Source organism: Meleagris gallopavo, chromosome 22, assembly GCF_000146605.3.
Source record: "Meleagris gallopavo isolate NT-WF06-2002-E0010 breed Aviagen turkey brand Nicholas breeding stock chromosome 22, Turkey_5.1, whole genome shotgun sequence".
NCBI classification, from domain to species: domain Eukaryota; kingdom Metazoa; phylum Chordata; class Aves; order Galliformes; family Phasianidae; genus Meleagris; species Meleagris gallopavo.
Genome location: NC_015032.2, coordinates 11,538,485 through 11,559,245, shown reverse-complemented (window position 1 = coordinate 11,559,245; position 20,761 = coordinate 11,538,485). Strand labels below are relative to the sequence as shown.

General features: G+C 42.8%; 1 protein-coding gene and 1 long non-coding RNA gene across 2 annotated transcripts; one reads left to right on the top strand and one right to left on the bottom strand.

Annotated features, from left to right (window-relative positions):
- Positions 1-3,331: 3,331 nt before the first annotated feature.
- On the top strand, positions 3,332-5,807 carry LOC109370806. The gene is made up of 3 exons (XR_002121235.1): positions 3,332-4,004; positions 4,116-4,290; positions 5,594-5,807. It is a non-coding gene; the product is annotated as an uncharacterized LOC109370806 (long non-coding RNA).
- Positions 5,808-15,351: 9,544 nt separating this feature from the next.
- Positions 15,352-20,757, bottom strand: CBLN4 (cerebellin 4 precursor; the record flags this gene model as incomplete). The annotated part of the gene is made up of 3 exons (XM_031556609.1): positions 15,352-16,659; positions 19,197-19,313; positions 20,500-20,757. Coding segments are annotated over 3 exons (573 nt in total), but the record flags the coding sequence as incomplete, so codon positions are not given.
- Positions 20,758-20,761: the final 4 nt, after the last annotated feature.

Here is a 20,761-nt window from a genome sequence, read left to right as displayed (position 1 = left end):
AGGATATTTTCTCTCATTTTAGCCTCACTCCCTGAGGAAATCCTTGCTTTGGGAGTGGGTGGGAGGTTTACATGCCTACATCTGTCCTTCCGTGTTCCCTGAGAGCTGCCATTGTCCAATTTGAGTTTTCTCAGGCAAAAAAAAAGCGAGTGAGAAAAGTGGCGGCGGGAGTTCATGGCTTATTAAACACCAGAGAATCTACAGCAGCCAGCAGCATTATAAACACTCGATATTGAAAAAGCTTTGCCATAGATATATATGCTCCTGAGCTCCAGAAATTCACTCGTGACCTGGGAGAAAACAGATTTCAAACTCAGCACAGCAGGAGATGCACCTGAGGCCATACATGGTCCCTGACTGGAGAGTTAACTGAGGACTGTTCGATTCTGGGGGCACTGGAGGAAAGAAATGGGCTGGTGGATTGCTTCAGTCCTCAACATTCAGATATCACTACTGATAGGGACTATGAGAGGCCGGGTAAAGGCAGGTTGCTCAGAACTCTCTGACTGTGGCAGTGCTAGGCTCCAGGGGCCTCCCTCTGCTGGAAAATATTGCAGGGGATCAATATATATCAGCAGGACTAACTCAGGAGATGGTAGCTACCTGCAGAAACTGGCAGATGCAGATGACAGCAATCCTTGGTAGAATTCAGGCAGAGTTATTTAATCAGGCAATACAAATCCATAGGAATCAAAATTTATTAGTTCTAGCACTCATCAACCTGCCCATTTTTCCCTCATTTTCTCACACTCAGACTGGATTTAAGAGGCTGCTTCTCACAAAGGGAAGAACACAGACCTCCTGTTCCAGATTTACAGCACATTCCAAATTCTTTGAAGATAGAATTTTGTTTGGCTTCTATAAAATGTATGTGCAGGGGCACGGCATATTTCTCTGCCTTATTCCCTCGCCAGGCAGTAATTATTTCAAACAGGTTTCCTCACTACCCAGTCATAGCAGGCTCTGATTCTGTGCTAGCACTGAGGAAGATGAAATCTGGGGGGTTCTTTTTCATATGCTTCATATGAGTCACATTCCTTCAGTAATACCTACAGATGAGTGCACTTGATAGTGTCCAAACTGCAGCTCCTCATGGCAGTCCTGCATTGTGGCATCTCCCAGCCAGGGTGCACAGAGGGAACTGGACTCTATGCAGCCCTTCATTTTCCCTGGGAGGAAACCAAAGAACCCGGGGAGCTGCAGTGCCCATCAGTGCATGGCTGCTCAGCACCCGGTAGATGTGCAGGCAGGTGCCCTCGATGGTAACTCCTCAGCTGCGTGGAGCAGTGACTGCTGCTTTGTAACGCTGCCAAAATAAATAGCTATTAGGAATCATTATAAAGTTTGTTAGGAAGAAAATTAATTACAAATTGGTTTTTGCTGTTGCTTTTCCCTAAAGAAACAGACTAATAAGTCGGTTACTAAAGTGTCTTGTAAAGGAGGAGAAAGGTTGGTTTAGTTTTCTTTTCTCTTCTCTTCTTATCCCTTTTGCTCTCACAGGTCTCACCTCACCTGCTGTTCTGATTTCTTTTCCTGGTTTCTTTCACTGCCTTCCTCCCAGGGCAACAATTCATGATTATTGACAGATTGCAAGATAAAAACTCAACAGTCTCTCTTGGTACTTCCCCCTCCTCTACCAGCTCCTTCAGTATTAGTGTTTTCTATCAAGAAAATACCAAATCCTCATTATGTGCCTGCAAGGAATTTCACTTATCAGAGAGCCAATTGGAACTGAGTGCATGGCAGCACCTAATGGGATTTAAAACACAGAAGGTGCACAGTGATGTTCCATGGGGCTCTACCCAACCCTGCTGAACCAGCACTCACAGTGGCCTCCCTGTGTTCACCTGGACAGCTTCAGCTTCTGAAGTAAATACATATGAACAAATACCTGAACCACTCTGTGAGGCTGATGGACAACAAACTGACTTGCATTAGTGATGGAACACCTGGTGGGAAGGCAGGGCCAACCCAAAGGAGCTCAGGTGCATGCAGTGTACTTGAGTGACCAGAAGGGCTGGAGCCAGGATCCACCCCTTCCAGCCCTCATTTAAGGGTTGACAGTGAAAGCAAGTATATCTTACTGGCAATTCCTGCCTACCTAAGGCCTTCTGAAGGTAAGCAACTTGTTTCCTTTGCTTCTGTGCTAATGGTTGTTGCATCTGAGCACATTTTTCACCTGCTTCAGCCTGGGCCTTTACTGCTTTGTTGTAACATATTGCTATCATGTTACAAGGCAGCATGTTACCACTGTAGGCAAAAGTGCTGCCTGGTTTGGTGCTTTTCTAGTTTGGGGTGAGACTGTGAGAAATCCTTTGATTTAGCAGAGCTATAAATAGGTTGGAGGGAAGTCCCTTTTTATCCAGCAAACCATGAACGTGTTCTTAACAGTTCCTGAATGCAGTGGGAGTTGAGCATATTCTTAATCACGTTAGAAATTAGCTTCTTTTTTTTTTTTTTTTAAACTAGGAAATTAATTAGTAGTAAGAAAGTCATTACAGCTTTTACTCCCTCAGTTTTAGACCTAGCAAAACAAAGAATGCTTGGTTCCTGGTGGGTCAGAGCACAGATAGCATAGGTCTCCTTTTGTGTCTTTCTGCCTATGGCACAAAAACACAACCAGAGTCCAGTTCCTCAGACATCCAGAATCACAGCCAAGGAAGTTTCCAGGTCAGTGTGAAAGTTTTTGTACTGACTTTCTAAAGTGGAAAAATTCTGTTTTTGCTGAGTGAAGTACTTCCTGATTTAGTGAATGCAGAAGCCTTTGGAGCTCTCGATCCCGTTCTGGGTGTTATGATGCTGGGCCCATTCTGTTCTGTCTATTAACTGGCGGAAACCAAGGGGAGAAAATAATTTCAGGGTGATTTGAGTGTCTTAAAACTTGATACTGTAAATAATACCTCTGAAGTAAGTCAATAGCTTTGCTCTTCAATAAAGTATCTATTCAGCGTGGATAAGGGCACAGGAGCCCATTCCAAGGTGCTGGAAAAAGGCTGTTCCTTGCAGTATTTGTATCCAGTGTGTAATTTGAAAAATACCAGCATTTGGACAGTACCACAGGAATACAAATTCTTCAATAGACTTGTTACAATCACCTAGAATTGCAAAAAGTAGCTTTCATGCGGTCAAAAACTGTGTTTCCTGTTGACTGGCTACTCTTTTCTGTAGCTGAGAAAGTGAAAATAAAGTCAGGGGCTGCAGCCCATGTGCTTTTACACAACTTTTTCCTCTCTAAGCTACAAGTTAGAAATGCAAAGTAGAAAAATCTATCACAGTTTTATTCTATTAAAAAAAAAAAAAAACCTTGAAAAGTGCACCTTGACTTCAGATGGAGCAAATTAATCAGATCGGGCACCTAATAATTATTTAAGTAATGAAGGCTCTGGTAGATTGCTAGAACTTCAGTATTGTAAGTGATACCATGCTTTAGCACCCCCCTCTGTATCATCAAGCCTAGGGGAACTCTGGTTGAGAGCTTATCTCTCTGGGATACTCAGCAACATACATAAGGGTCCATCTGAGAATATTTACAAGTCAGTGTAAGAACACACAGGTGAAGTCAGTCAGTTCCTTGCTTCAACAACTCTGTTGCTTTATAGCCATGAGTTGTATGGTCATTTCAGAGTGATCCCTGAGTACCCACATGTACACTGATCTGCTTTGATTTTCTTTGTGAATGCATGTGTTACACCTTTATCCCATAAGATGCAACTCATGTCTTTTAAATCGTCCAAAGCTATTACCACAGACAGAGCAAAAAATCAGAGAGTCCTCAGGAATTCCTGATGAGAAAAATCTGTGTTCCACCTCCTCCACTTCCCCTCAGTGAGCTCAAATTGACTCATTCATGTATGAGAGAAGAGACTAAATGTAACCACAGGAAAGCCTTTATACAACTTGAGTCTCACAGGAGGGCCCTGTGGGCTCAAGTAAACAGTGAGGTCCTCTTCTACACACTGATGGCACCATGTTACCCATTGGAGCATCATCTGCACCACAAGAAGGTGATGCTTATCATGTAGGAATCTCTGCTGCTGGCTTTGGAGGGCCAGCTGGCGTGGCTGCCAGGTGGGTTGTTTTGTCTGCATCCCACAGCAGACTTCTTTCCTTTCTAGAAGTGAGGACACACCCTGAAGCAGAGCAAGTTGCCTCGGTACTGTTGAAGTCAGTGAAGCTTCAGCAGTTTGTCCCGGTTGTGAAGTGCAGAATATTGAGAATGTTTGTTCCAGCTCTGCCTCTGGCCTGGGATTTCACTCTGCTCAGCTTGGTTAGAAGAGGAAGGGACCTCAGGTGAGTACAACTTCTGATTTATTATGTGTGGCTGGTGCTGAGGAAGATGCATGAGAAGGGAAAGATAGCACATCTAGCACTGGTTCCCATGCAGAGCCAAATTCCAGCTGACTCTGAATCAAGATCAGAAGGAAAAATCCTCATTCCTTTTCCTTGCCTTCTAATGAAAGACTCAGACAGCGTCTGCACCTGACCTATACTGCTCAGCTCCTGGAGGAATAGCCATTTTGTAGCAAGACATTTTTGAAGCTGAGATTCATGTGGTGCTTGCTGGCTTTTGCTGTTCACTGACAAGTGAAATTACAGAGGAAAATAATCACTTCTTGTTGAGTCCTGAGAGATGTCCTGTGAGTAGTAGCAGCTGTGCTGAGTTGTTGGAACTGGCAGAACTCATCCATCTCTTTTTTTTTTTCCTGTCCTCTTAAACCAGTGTTTGTTTGGGGTCAAATCTTCCAGCAGCTACAGAGAAAATTCCCACTGAAAATGGGTGCATCCATCTGCCCCTCTTGGGCAGGGGTTTGGTTCTTGGGCATCTGCCTGCATTCCTCTCCCTGCAGCACCATCTGTGAGTTCAGCAGACCCAGACTCTACAGCCCTGAGTTTTATTCCTAAACCTGTTTTCTTAGCACTAACAGTTTGATAAATGTTATTTAGTGTATTTAAGTGCACGGAGTGCAATATTTGCAGTTGTTATATTATATGCCAGCATACAAAGCTGCAGCACAGGAGATGAATAATCCACCACGTGAAGCCTTGTTTCCTGCTATTTTCTCACAACCCTTTACTCCTGTGCTGATGCTTGCATTTATACTTGCCGTTGTGGTGGGGGAACTGCAAATACAGCTCCCCTGTTTAAAGAAGCCTGCAGTTCTCACTCAGCTGTGGGGAGCTGGTACAGCCCAGCACTGCCAGCAGTATGTGAAGCTGCAGATTCTACTCCTCCTCGCTTATCCAGATCCCTCCAGTAAGTGTCACCGCTTTCACTAGCAGAAATAAACCCCATCCTTTGAGCTGTGCTCAGCGGAAACCAAACCCCAATATTAATGCCAACAGGTTTTATTCAGGCCTGTGAGGGGTTTAACAGCCCTACTGCTGCTTTTTTGTATGTGTAGAAATCTTGAAGTATATTTTTAATGCTGCAGTCTAATGGCAGATCTCATCCTTGACATCAGACCTATTCCTTCTTCCTATCGTCTTCATTCCCTCTCAAATGATGTGAGAATGATCCATAGTTGCTCTCTTGAAGCAGCCGTATGGCCAGCAATATGTTATTAATGTGTGTACTTTTTCCCCCTCTCATCAGCACTACTACATCAGGAAATCTAAGCAGTCCCAGTCCTTTGTAGTGCCTGGGGGAAGGCTGGATCCTCTGCCCATCCCAGTTGTGCTGCTGCTGCTCTGAATGTACTTCCACTCGTATCAGCTTCAAGCTTCACTGCGAGAGAGACATTGAGGCCCTGGAGCATCTTCAAAGAAGGGCAACAAGGCTGGTGAGGGGTCTGGAGCACGGGCCTTATGAGGAGCAGCTGAAGGAGCTGGGATTGCTCAGCCTGGAGAAGAGGAGGCTCAGGGGAGACCTTATTGCTCTCTAACTACCTGAAGTGAGGTTGTAGTGAGCTGGGGGTCAGCCTCTTCTCTTGTGTAACTGGTGGCAGGACTAGAGGGAATGGCTTCAAGCTGCACCAGGGGAGATTTAGGCTGGATGTTAGGAAATACTACTTCTCTGAAAGAGGGGTCAGCACTGGATTGGGCTGCCCAGGGAGGTGGTGGAGTCACCAACCCTAGAGGTGTTCAAGGGGCGTTTGGATTTTGTGTTGAGGGACATGGTTTAGTGGGAGCTATTGGTGATCAGTGGATGATTGGACCAGGTGATCCTGTGGGTCTTTTCCAGCCTTAGTGAGTCTATGCTTCTAAGCTCGCAGGTCCCTGGCATTGCTACGGCCAGCCTTCTGCTCTAACCCCAGAAAAGGGTTGGCTAATAGGGATTTTGAAAATCTCAGTTTTATTTATAGATAGGCTGGTTTAAACATTTATTATCCCTGTTTTATTAAACATAAAACACTTCTGCTTGTGAAAGAGAACAAATGCAATAATAAACATAATAAAATGAATCTGCTTGCAAGCAAGGAGTCCTTTGTCTAGATGTTCTTTTATTTGCATCCTTGTTATATATGAGCCTTTGTCTTTCTTCTCTGATGAAAGATGATTTCATTCTCTCTATCTTTCTCTTTCCCTCTTCCTTCTCCATTCTCCATTAGCACCATCTAAATCCCTCAGATTGCATTAGAGGCTTGCTCTGTTTGTAATTAAACAGTGATGCAGTCATATGTAATGCTGCATTTGAAAGATGCTCTCAGCTACAGTTAGAAGCTAGAGATTCTGAGGAGGGTGCCTTAGGGTTAATTACCTAATAATTTACTGTATTAAATGCAGCTGCAGACACTTTGGTTTTCACTAATTGTGACCCTGAACAAAGAGTGTAAGAATTTGCTCGTATTTGAGCAATATGGCTGTCAGAAGCCTTCAAGGCAGTTGTATGTCCTTTCCTTCTCCTTGGCTTCCGTGGCACATGAACAGCAGTAGGACATCATTGAGAGAACGAGGTTGTCACCATATTCCTTTTACAATTATTTTCTTAATGGAATTAAAATATCAGAGTAGAGGTAGGTACACCAGTTGACTGCTATTGAACTATAGGCTATCAAATGTGTTATGTTATGGAGGCAATATTAATAGGGGCTGATGTTAGAAAGACTGACACAAGCATGAACTGAGTGCCAGAGAAACCCCAGCTCTACACCATCTTGGTCTTCTCCTTGAAACTTTATTACAGCATATGGTCCAGGTCTCCAGGTGGAATAAATCAGTGCAGCCACACTGATTTCATAAAAAAAAAAAAACAGTAAATGTGAAAAGAAATGTACTCAACTGTGCTACTACGAATCTGCCATTCAATCTGTAAGATTGCAGCCATCAGTGTGCATTATGTGATAGTAGCTGTTCTGCTAGGAAGACAAAGTCACCAAACACAACCCTTGCTCACAATCATCTTCTCGGAGACATCCTCAAAGCAAGCTGTATGAAGAACTAGCATTTCTAACCTGCCTTGCCAACACCTTGCTGTAGTGACTCTCAAGGGAGTAGAAATAGCTCTGTAGAGGACAGCACAGAGCAAACCCAAATACATATAGAGTACAGGACAGTCACAGTCCAACCCACCTTTGTGTTTGTCCTTCCTTAGCTCCTACAAAAATACTCAGAAAGTCAGTGTTGCACTAATTTATTAATATCTTCCTCTATCAGAAAAAGGTATTTGGTTCCTTTGTCATGGTTTGAATTTATTTATTTATTTATTTTTACATTAGATATATCATCTGCAGCTTAATTGTTCATGAGACATTTAGCAGTGAAATTTCCTATTCCCCAGTTCAATTCTTGCTCCAGTTTCTTTCTAACTGCCCCATCATTAATTTTACCCCCTCTACAGCACCAGAGGAAGGACTTATGAGTCTCTGCATCCCCACTAAACTCAGCTCTCCATACAGGAGCAGATTTCACTCCAAAGATTCAAGCAGGGGGTCTTCTTTGTTCCCCATACCTTCATTTTCTTATACTGACTAGGTAGAGTGGCTGTGAAAATATTCAGTATATTTTTGGCTATGACATATAGCTGTTTTACACCTTGCAGCAAGCTCACATCTCTTTTCTATTAGAAGCAAAGGGTGTGCAAAAGCATTAATGGCATTTAGATTAAAAATACAAATGATTTTAAGGCTCACCAACCTTCCAGATTTCTGAGCTGAGCTTCAAGCAGCATGCAGCAACCATGAGGAGCAGAAACCAACACCAGCTCTCCTGAGATGTCAGCCTTTCTTTGCAACAAGGACAAAAAGATCAAATCCAACCTTCACTGCTGTGGATGGTCAGACACTCCACTTTCTGCAATTCTCTTTGGTGCTAAAAATCCATTCCGACATTTTCCATTAAAGGTTTCTCAGAAGTGTCAGTCCAGAATGAAATTGGCCTTTATCCTTCAGCTGGATTCCAGCCTAATCATTTCAATTAAATACTTCACTCCTTTCAGTTCCTTACATAGGGAAATTAGTTACTTGGGGTACACGGTCCCCTCTGTCTGACATTTCTTATATTCAAGGAGAAGCAAATCAAAAGAAACCTAGCTTTTAATTAGCTACCTAAAGTTAACTAGAAAAAAATAACCTGGAATGCATACTGAGGCCTTGAAAAGTGCTAAGAGCTTTGTTTCAACATATTATAAAGCTTTCATCATTGAGTACCAAAAGCCACTAATTCATGAGGTTCATGCCTGACAAAACTGCTAAACAAAGGGTGATTTACTTAGAAGAGAGCTCAGCAAACCACGCAGTCACTTCATCTTTAAAATACTGTTCCCCCTGTTGAACTGTGCAATCTTTACATTTAAAGGAAAATTGATATCATTGATTGAACACAACAAAAGCTATTCCATTGGACACCATTACTAAATCCAGCTGCTGGAAAAATACTTCTTTTTGTAAATCAAATTGATAAAAATCAGTTTAGTTTCTCATAAGTAGGCACAACTACAACACACAACATAAGAAACAGAGAATTGCACATTCTACCAAGGAAACATACAACGCTGATTTGAAAAAGCCTCTTACAGCCCTGCTTGTTTCTCATGCATGCATCTCTCCATAGCCAGCAGTTTGCTATGGGCTTGTGTTTAAGTGCAACACTGGAATGGCTCTTGCCATGGGCTCTTGTCACAACCCCAGGCACCACCAAACTGCCAGCACAGTGCAGTTCTTACAGGCACAGCCCTCAGACTCTGTCCCCCCCGTGCTCCTGCTGGGCCTTGTTCCCCAGCACACCTTATACTGAAAGGAAATTCAGCAGTGCTGCTCCTGCTGGAACTAAAGGGCTATTTTTCAACGTTAGCTGCACCATTCCACCCGAGCACTGAATTTCTCTTGTAATGGTTTTATCAGTCTCACTCTCTCCGACTTACAGTTCTAAATAGTCGAGGGATCTTTCTTAGAGTCTTTACTTTTGCAGTACTGAAAAGATTATGATAGTCCAGAATTTATCTGGTAGACCAGATCACTTTTCACAATTCAGAAGACATAAATAATGCCTACACTTCTCAAATTAATTTAAGTAAGTTGGATTTGGTATGCCACCAGTTTAAATCTCACCCTAAAATTAAATCAGTCTTCATTCAGCTTTAAAATGTGCTAAATTGTTCAGATGTTCTAAACTCTTCCTTAAGGCTTCCAAGTGAAATTCTACATTTATTTAATAAAGCAGCCAGGATTTACTATACTGGTAGTGGTAAGCACTTTTTACTTTCCTCGTGACAGATTGGAGTTGACTGTATACTTTTTTTTTTTGCTACAACTGCACAAGATTACAAGCCACAATTGAATTACCAAACAGAGGAAAATAAAGATTATTCCTGTGGGTGCAATGCAGGTTGCAGACTTGTTTTCCTTTAAAGAAGTGTTTAAAGAATTAGCAATAAATGTTATCAACTGCAGCTAGAAAATGATGCTGACTTATTACTTTGTGGTGATCCTAAGGGGCATCATGAAAACCAAATTCTTTAGCTGAGGTTTCCAGAAGAAAAAAAGAAAAAAAAAAATACTAGCAATGCCTTTTGAACACCTTACATTTAGATTTACACTATAGGCAAAAAGACTGAGCTTACAGAGCTCACAGGCAACCCTGCCTTGCTCCTGAAGATGCACAGCCCTGCAGTGCCCAAAATGGTTCCTCATTCATTTACAGTATGCTTCCATTGCTACTAGGAAGGTACGAGATGACATTTCTACCGACAGCCTCTCGTAACAGCACAAGACAGACAAATTTCTCACCTTCGGTGCAGACCTGCAGTAACACACGTACACCCCAACAGGTGAGGGAAGCAATGAGCCGTCCTGCACCCATCTCATGGCATGTTGGATTGAGCGCTGTGCTGATCTGGACAGGTACTGCTACTCCAGTGGCATTCCCCTCGTTATCTACCACCCAATAACCAAGTGCCTTTCAGGGTAACAGTGAGGTCTAGAAGACTCAAACCCAAGGGAAAGCAGAATATAAGTTGGATGGCTCTAAGCTGATGCGATATCATGATGTTCCCATAGGCAAGGATGTTTTTGCAAAGGCTTTTTCTTGCTACTTTTTGAAGCTTGCAGATGTCTGAAGGAAAATAAAGTTGTGAGACATCTCGTTTTTTTCTCCACGAAAGGCTCTTGCTACCTTTTGTCCAGCTCTACTGAACAGGTCTCTCATCTTGAAATCCTTAGAGTGTGTGCTCAGCAAAATTCTCACGTAATGGTGACTCACTGACAAATCAGAGCTTAGAAATGCTCACAAATGTTATCTTGCATGCCACCTTTACTGGAAACCCCATTCAAGCCAATTCTGTGTCTTAGCCAAGACTGATATTGACAGGTACAAAAATCTCACAGCTTTTTTCATCAAATATACGTGCATAAAATTCAATACAAATTACTTACACAAACTGGTAGCACGGATTACAGTCTGCAAGTCAGAATATTGAAGTCAGCTTTTTCTCAGTTTCTAACATTCTCATTCAAAGTTGTATGCCCTCAGCCGCCTAAGAGACCTAAAGAAAAGTATCTTCCATACTCATGCAGTTAAGTAATTCCTGTTCAAAATGTACATGACAGCTGAATCACACCCGGTGAGTCACAGTTTATAATAGACTAAGCCTAGACTATCTGACTTAGCTGTCTTGAATTCAATACTGTTAAGATAGATGGTCTTGGCACTATCTTCTCCAGAAACCTTTATTCTTCTTGCAGGAATCCAATTAAGTGGGCAACAAAAACCAAAAAGCAGGATGGCACAGTAGAATTCTCCTCTCTTCTACAGCACTGACCACCTCAATATTCCCATGTTTCACACAATCGTTCTTCAGGTCTGTTCTTTATTTGGGCCACAGTTTTGCTTTCTGGAAATGAACCAGAATCTATTTCTCCCAGAGAAATGAGCAGTGCAGTTTCTTTAAATGTGTACATCAGGTTATCTTCCTTTTTTGCTATAAATCTGCAGAGCACAGATGTGCCTTGATTTTAGTCTGCTTGGCTGCATAATTGCATGCCTTCAACTTGAGAAATTTAGCCTTGCTATTTACTCAGAAAACCTTTCTTAACTTTACTGTCAGACAACGTTAATAAAGCCTGCCTTTGTTTGAGAATATGTTCACTGTAAACAGAGCTCCATTTGAAAAAAAAAAAAGAAAAAGAAAAAAATCTATATGTTTAAACAGAGTAAGATTTAAGGAGGGCCTAGGAGCACATCCAGCTGCCATAAACTGATCAGAACTCACTCAGTGCCCTAACACTGGCCCAGCATAGACCTCCCTTCTACCATCAGGTCTCCATAGTGCCATCAGAGCACAGTTTTGTTATGCAGCTGGAATTCAGCTCGTTTTTGGGTCGGTCAGTGTTCACACCCACATTTGCCCTCTGCACCACAAACAGCCCAGGGGTAGCAATAAATTCTGGCATACGTGCGGGTACAGAAACAAAGCTGCTTTATTAGCCGATCTCCAGTGCTCTGCTCTATGCTTCTACACCTAGATTCCTTCAGCAGGATGAAGGCCATCAGATTACAATACTGTAGCCTCTACAGTACGGGTCGCTACCACGCATGGTAAAAAAGTATCACATCTATGAACAGAACATGGTCAGGCAGAACACCAAACTGGACAGCAGCTCAAAAATGCATTGGGTTAACTCAGGTTGCATAGAAACCAGCCCCCTCTTGGTTATTTTTTCCCCACAACAAACACCGCAGGAAATAAAGACAAAACCAAACCACATTCCCCCTTCAGAAATGAACTTTTCTTAGATCATTTCCAATTCCATATTTTTTTTGCAGCTAATCTGAAGCAGAAGACATAAGGAAAAAAAACGGGGTTGGGGGTCAAGGAAATAAGCTATTAAAAATGAGGGAAGTGGCATTTTCCCTTCCCCTAACTGCAAAGATGAAAACAGATGAAAACTGCTTCCAGACACCTTAGATCACAGCTTTCTCTAAGCAGACTGTTTGAGCCACATTTCCATCATCCTCATCATCACTTATATAATGGGGACTGATTTTATCATTGTTCTTTGCACATGTTTCCCTTAGAGCTCTTGGGTAGGAAAGGTTTCCCCTCATTGGCAAACAGCAACAGATAAATAACTTCAGCTCAGCATCCAAGACAATGTCTTTCCTCAAAGGAGCCATTTCCATCTGCACAGCAATAGCACAAAAAATACGATGTTGTGCCATGTGCCAACCACTGCATTCTGTCACCGGGGATCTTCTTGTACGCACTGTGTGTCATCTGGTTAACAATGCCTTTAGAAGACAAAGAGTTTTAATATTATAAAGAGCTCTTGCAATATGATGGGAGACTGTAATGAATTGCTAAGGTAAAGCATATTACTGACTCAGAAACCCCTATAAAAGGAGGAGGAAATAGATCTGCTTTTCTGCCTCAGCCCATATTTCCTATTAATGGTTTAGCTTTCTTCTTGTAATTGTGACACACAGCTTCTTGCATTTATCTTCTCTACCCTAAATTCTGCTTGTAAAAGTACTGCACGTACCACAGACCTGCCCTTCTGGGGGCTTACAAAAACAAAGTTAAGCTAAAAATGAATATATAGAGTTGATAGCTAACGTTGAGTTTCAGGACACTTAAAAACCATCTAGTTTTTCCAGGAAGATGAATGCAGCAACAGATCTAAATAATAAGGAAGATCTAAATAATAAGGAAGATCTAAATAATAAGGAAGATCTAAATAATAAGGAAGATCTAAATAATAAGGAAGATCTAAATAATAAGGAAGATCTAAATAATAAGGAAGAGGAGATGCAGCAATTTGCCCTTCATTCCAAAACACCCTTTGAACAATTGCCTTACATCAGAAAAAAAGAGCAGCTCAGCAGAATGAATGGGGCAAGCAGCAGTGAGGGGCAGTGTGAGCCCAGGTACAGTGCTGGGCCTGGGAATGGGGACTGAATCACCTCCAGCACTACCAGAAAGTGACAAAATGCAAAACAAATACAAATAAATAAATAAATACAACTGTCACGTTTTTCTTCTCCATAATTCAAAGCTAGCTTTTCCTTCTTTCATAAAGAGAAAGCTGCTTAGGAAATGCTCCAAGCTGCCTCAGTGCCTTCTGCTACCTGGGTTCTTTTAAACATCACCAGTTTGGGCTCCACAGCCGTGTGCCACCTCCATGCTCTGTGTCTCCCAGTAAGCAGAGCAGAGCTGCTTTGATGTAGGGTGAATGCAAGGGAACAGGGCAACGCCCGCCTCTGCTACAAAACATCACCTGAGCAGGGAAATAAGTTGGTTTTTTTTCCTCCCTCATTTTCATAATCAAACACGGATCCAAAATAAATGAAATACAGAGAAAAAGTTGAAAATAAATAGAGATAAGGAGATAAGAATGCATGCACCACACTTGGCCAGAAACTTTTCTCATGTGCTCACGCTTTTCTGTTCCAGCCACAGAGCTGATGCTGCAGCACGGACACGGGAAGACAGAGGCAAAAGGAACGCACAGAGAAGAAAAGCAGCGGTTCCCAAACCCAGCTCCTTCTGCACGAGGTGACCTCCTCTGAGCAGCTCTTCTGGGAGAAACTCCAATCAACACAACAGCAGTGCGGGACCAGAGAATGGGAGGGCTCTGCAAGGCAGCTCTAGCTGTGGTCAGACAGCCACTGCTGCTTCTGAGACCTTTAACCAGGAGCTGTGACTTCACACACCTCACCCTGCTGCTCCCAGCCACTGCCCTGCGCTTCTCCCCTTCACCAGCAGCAGAACTGGGCAGGAGATGCCATTTTAGAGGCAAAGGAGAAAAATGTAGGGCATTTCTATCAAAATGCATCTCTTAATTGAATGATTTCCCAGTCTCTGGTTCAAGTTTAAATATCTGTTATCAATCAGAAGCAAGAGGAAACGTTTTGCCAAGGGGAAATCAACAGTATGTTAAGAGCTGAGTATTATTGCTGAAGGCAGCTTTAAGAGATCATACATTTACAGACTGAAGGAGTTGGATACATTTGATCATTCCAAAAAGTACACAGACACTTTTAGTACCATTCCTCTTCCATCTGTGCAGGAGCAGCGTTTCAGTTACATTTCATAGATATCAATGGGTAAAAGTGAGCTTTCAGATTTCACTGATTTTATACAAAATAGAGAAGTGCTGATGTTCCCTTCTGAAATCAACTCCTATGGAAAATAAATGTTTCATAATAGCATGCATGTTATGTGCTGCAATCACAGATTTTTTTTTAACGTATATATACACACACACACATTTATTTGCTGTAGCAGTGATACATTCTGATCTCTCATAATGGACATTTTCAAATGTATTTTTTAGAGAAGTAAATCATTTGCTTTCCTGCCACGTCCTTCCACATCCACCCAAACTGCAGTGCTCTGTGCAGAGACTATATGGTCTCAACCAAACGACCTCCTCCTCATCTGACCTATCTATAGGAATGTACCCATCTCACCTTCTGAGATTCAAACAACACAGAGCCAAAAAACAAAATAGGAATTTGGGTACAATTCTTTGCCAGCGATGCTCAAAAATTGTAATGGAAGCATCAACCATCAGCCACGAGCAGACTTCATATCACTGAAGGGCAAGAGAAAGGGAGGTTTCATTACCAGCTCATGAAAATCATTTTCAATTGATATTCAGTTTAATTGCACCAGAGTTTAATGCTGATGGCAAAACCTAAAGCATAGATCTCATCCAAAATCCTTTGGAATCAATGTGATTCTTAACATTAACTTCCTCAAAGCCAGGATTTCTGCCTAATTGCTTTCAAATAAAATGCATAGGTTATTTCTGGATCACTCTGATTACCTCTAGGATTCCACCAGACTGAACCAGGACAGCTCGCCTGCCTCCCAGGGCACTTCCTGTGAATCCCAAAAGCTCATACTTTGCATATAATAATTATATCCAATAAAAAAATAGCATGAAGTGACTTCCAACATCCAAAGGTCAAAAATCCAGCTAACATATATTAATCTTTATTATATAACAATGACATAATCAGTGAGTTTATGAGCTTCGTATGACCTGTACAAAAAGCAAAAAAGATATTGCACCAAGTGAGGTACTGCCTATTTGGATTCCAGGTTTGTTAAGCATACAATCTAAAATTATATACAATTGTGGAGTTAAGGCAAAGCCAGATGATACCTGTAACACAAGAGAAGGTTTGAAAAATGGGCATAATTACAAACAGGGGGACACACATCCAGCTAATAAAGCATCTGTGTCTAAGGAAGGGATCCCTCAGGTTTTCAATACAGCAGTTATTATCAATCACATTAATTAAAATTGAAAAGTGTGAGATTTCCTGAAGAGCAAAGCTGTTCTGAAAATCACACCTGGATGATCACCTCTAACCCTGATAAGAGTATTTTTCTTAATGGTCATCGGCTGCTCTTGTTTTTGGAAGAGAGGAATAACTTATAGATCCCACTAAAATCCAGCCACACCTTCTTAGCTTTCTGCAGGCAAGATGCAATCATAGCCAGCGACAGAGCATAAATATATGGGTGAACCATCCAATACACTACAGCAGAGGAGAATTAAAGTCAGTCACTTAGCATAAATAATTACCTTTCTCAAGACAATGGAATAACTCATGTTAGCTAAGTCCCAGTGACTGAAACATGTATGACCAATATATCAATATACAGTTCTTTGGCAGCAACACACTAACTCTTGATTGAAGTATGAATTCAAATTCTGCTAAATTATGGACCTGGTTGCCAGTTGTTTCACAATTAAAGAAAATCCACTTCTCTCAGGAATCCATAAGTCCAGTAAACGAAATCTGAATAAAATTTGCAGGCAGCTTTAGACCGTAACATTAAGCATAGGTATTTATCGTCTGCTTTAGTCTCAATCCAAATATATTGTAGTTAAACACACAAAATTCTGTGAAACTTCTGTGTAGTTCAGATGAGGCCAAAATCCATAAAGAGAATCCATATTCACCCATGAAAAACCAATAAGGAAACACCAATCCCACGATGACAGAATGATCTTCATGTGACAGAGGCAATGACGACTCCACGACCGGACAAACGTCACAGGAAAATTGACTTTACAGGGGAAAGACCAGAAAGCCAGAAAACGTAGAATACTGCCATCCACCAACCAGATTACCTTTCTCCAGCTTCAGGTAAACCTTATCCTCCTTGTCTAGATAGAGCAGGACTCCATTAGTGGCAGCTTCACGAGTGACGTCCTTGTCCCCAGCAAAAGCAGAGATGACTGGCTTCCCATTGAGCATCAAGTTAACCTGCATGAGAAAAAGCACTGAGAAGCTCTAATTAACAGCAAAAAAAAAAAAAAAAATCAACAGATATCACTGAACATTAACTACAGTGCTACAGGTATGTTGTGGACAAGCCCTTTTGTTTCCTGGCCTTGATCTGCAGCTGACTGCAATCAGTGGGACATCATCCCAACTGCAATGGCTGGGGATTATCAGTGTGAAGGATAACGAGATATTGGTTGCATGTGCTGTTAATTATTGGCCAGGCAGCCCCGTTTGTGTTCATTCTCTGGTAACACAGACCTGGGAGATCAGTTTAGCTCCACTTTACCCATTTCACTGGTCATTTAGATACATTAGAAAAGACAACATTTTCATGAGATTTTATAGGCACCTGGAGATGCACTATAGGCACCTAATTACATTTCAGAAGTCCCATGGTAGAGTGGGAGTCTACACTCCACTGAGAGCAAAATAAACATCCCTTCTATCAATAGCTGCATTTTAAAGTCTAGAACAGACCTTCAGCTTTATGAGCAGCTGTGTTTTAATAGTGAACCCATTCTTCCACAGAACACTTCTGAAGTCAGCTCAGCCCCTGTTCCGAGTGCATCACACAGGTTCTGTGCAAATACCCACAGGCAGGACCAGGGGCATGGGCAGGTCCACACACCTCCATTTCCCCAGAGGCAAACTGTTAGTTTTCTTCTTTTTAAACAGCAATAACGCAGTCACAAAGGGGTGAAATGCCTGTTCAAAAGGAGTATTCTGGCCTTGCACACATTCCCACCAGTTTTAACAGGAGTCGCAGAAGAATAAATTACTGCTCAGCAAAAGTCAGGGCAGCAGAATCTGGCACTGATTTGGGATTCACTTATCTGGGAAATCCACTTAATCAGATGTCCCCAGGGAACCAATTTCAGTGTAATGATACTTAATGGCACTAACAGATGTTTCGGGGGCGCAGTGGTATCACTTACAGGAGCCTTCTGCCAAGTCAGTGGTGTTTAAGGCTGCACATAGCTGGGACTCAAGCTGGTTCGCTCCATGGCAGTGCTTTCAGTCCTCCCTGCTGCTATCACACGTGCACAAAAGGACACCAAGAGTTTGCTCGTGGCTAGGCATGGCTTTCTTTGTTCTCTCCTTGGTTGGTTTCCCTGCAGGACCCCTCATCAGGATGCACACTGCAGCTTTGCCTCAGGTGGTCTCACGTGAACTGTGCCAAAATGGAGCCAACCAAACCCACCCATCACTTCTGAAAAACTTCATTGATGAAAGATGTAGGTCACATGGCAGGCCATGATGTTCTCTGTTACACACCCCAGCTCCCAGGTTTGAGTACATGGCAGTGAAACACCAAAGTCTGCCCTGCACTTCCAGAACCAAAGCCCTGACGTCTTTCCTGGCAATGTGTAATTTAAACTCAATAACAAGGGCTGATATCCATCATTCCAGACCATTTCAACACTTGGTATTCAAGAGAGTGAAAGGAACCAAGTCAGAGCTTATTAAATAGCCCATTACAGGGGAGTTGGTGATGCCATTATTTCATCTCAGATTTTATTTTTGACCTGAATGAAACAAAGACTCGAAGCCATAAGCAGGGAATTGCCCTCCAGGTTCTCTGCCTTCTCCACCATTCACACCTTTCAGTACTGGCAGCCCAAAGCCAGGGCTGCACACAGGGATCACTCCTGCAGATATCAGCTTTGTCTCAGCCCTGTCACACTGAAAAACATATTCAATGTCAAGACAAGTCAGGGGAAAAGCACCAGATTCTTCTGTGGATCCAATGGCCTCGTAGGTGGAAAGAAGATATTATTCTACATCTAGAAAGCCAGGACAAACGTCACAGGCATTGCACGACCTGGGGCAAAGATTAAGGAATGGGCTTTGAGCAATTTGCTTTTGGCTCAGCAAGGAAATGTTCAGGAATTTAGAATAATTTATATTTAATTATGTAGTTCAGCTGCTGGTAAGCTACAGAAAAAAGTAGAATTATACCATTTTTTAGTACATGAGGCATCTTTTATGTATTGAATGGCAAAGCAAGTTTAAACTGCTATAAAGGTTCCCTACAGAGATGTAACATTTTAGTTGTTGCAGAAAAAACCAACCACCTCAGCCTTGGTGCACAGCAGGCTGGGTTTGCGAGCATCCATCTGGCACCATGACCTAGCAGCCAGGTGATGAGAGGCTACCAGAACAGACAGAACTGCTACATATCCCCACACTGACTCATGTAGCAAAATATCACTTTTCAATAGTATTTAGGCAACCAAGTGAAATTTAGAGACGTATTTTACTCAGTTCATTCCGTTTCATACCCCATACTCACCCAGATATTTGGTTCTCGCATCAAAGCTGTCCAACATATCTTAGCTGAGGATTCTGCCTCATTACAGCTGTTCAGTTTAAATATATTCACCCTGCTGGGAGCTATACACCACAGGTTGCCGTAAACTAAGCTATTCCTCTTCAAAAGTGAACTAAATACTCCTGTGTTCAGGCTAGATTCTATTGTGAATAAACAATTCAATGAGAAGATTGTATAGGCGTACCTGGATTGTCTGGCTCTGGTAGACTTTAATCACGTGAAAACTGAAGCTGTAAATTCCTTTTCTTGGTGACACAAAGACAGATTCCAATGTGAAAAAATTGCCCACGTTTACTAGGATCTACAAATGAGAAGTACAGGTGGGAATTAGCACAGGCATTCAGCACTACACAAAACACAGACTTTCAAATGGAGAAACCATTCACCCAAGGAAAATTTTCCATCTACATTTATCTTTTTTATTCATTGTTCTATCAACTCGCATGGAAATATTATACATAAAATGGATGTTAGTTCTATCTACAGTGCAGCCTTACGATAAATAAGCTGAGGGAAAATCTTTCTTACTTTGCTACATCTCACACCTACATGATCTTTATTCTACACATTTAGAGGATACTGGGAAAAGACATTTTTGTTCATCATCCCCCAAAAATGACATCAAAACATTGATTCTGGAGGTGGAACACTGGTTCAGGATACAAAGCAATGGCCAATTCTACACCACATTCCTGGAAGTACCAAGCTGGAAGCAAGAACATACGGGAACACTACAGTTCATTCACTGCTCAGTCAGATGAGCTCCAGGAGTGCCTGGTGGATGAGCACCATCTGGCCAGGAGCCTTTGCTGCCCTCTTTATGTAAGCACTTATTGTAATTCGGGTCTGGTTAAACAGACTTAAGGAACAGAGGGGAACACACCAAACAAGTGCATCGTCCGTATGATAAATATCTCCTCTAATACCTACTTTTTATTTCTTCCCACTTAATTATACTCTATTTTTAATTGATATTTTCAGGTTCTTTTCTGCCAGACCCAACCCTAGAAAGCCATAAAGGAATGCCCACAAAGTTGGGGTGATGCAAACAGCATAAAGCTGTGCTACAAGCCTGGCTCCAGCTGTCACCACAATTTACTGTTCATTACGATAGGAGACAGGGACTAAAGCGAGCACCAGCCTCAGTTACCTGCCCTAGGGCAGGAGCTCGTATTAAACGCGTGCTGGTATTTGTGTGTGATTGAGATGAGAGGGGCTGGGCTACGAAGCTGTGATTTTCAGAGAAAACTTCAATGATTTTTCCCTGCAAATCGCTCCTCTTTCCCCTCTAGAAGGCTGCGCACACCCACTCCGCGGGCTGCCCCGTCTCTGAGGGCGGAGAGGCAAAGGGAGAACAGCGGAGGGCAGCGCTGTGCGGGGCTGCGCCCCTCCCCTGCGACCCAAACTCCGGTGGGAAATAACGGCGGACGCGGGGGGGCGGCGGCACCTGTTGCGCACAACGCGGCCCCGCGGGACCCCCAGCTCACCTGGTCGAAGTAGATGATGCGCGTCTTGTTGCTCATCTCGGAGGGCTCGTGGTTGGTGCTCCTGACCGCCGAGAAGGCGACCTTCGAGTTGGCCGCCCTCACCGAGATGCCCAGCGGGGAGGAGGACGAGCCCTTGGCGTCGGTGGTCGGGTTGGAATCGCACACCACCAGGCACTTGCCCTCCAGGACGATGGGCTCCGTCTCGTTCTGCGCCCGCGCCGCGGGGCCGCCCAGCGCCAGGGCCAGGAGCACGGCGGGCAGC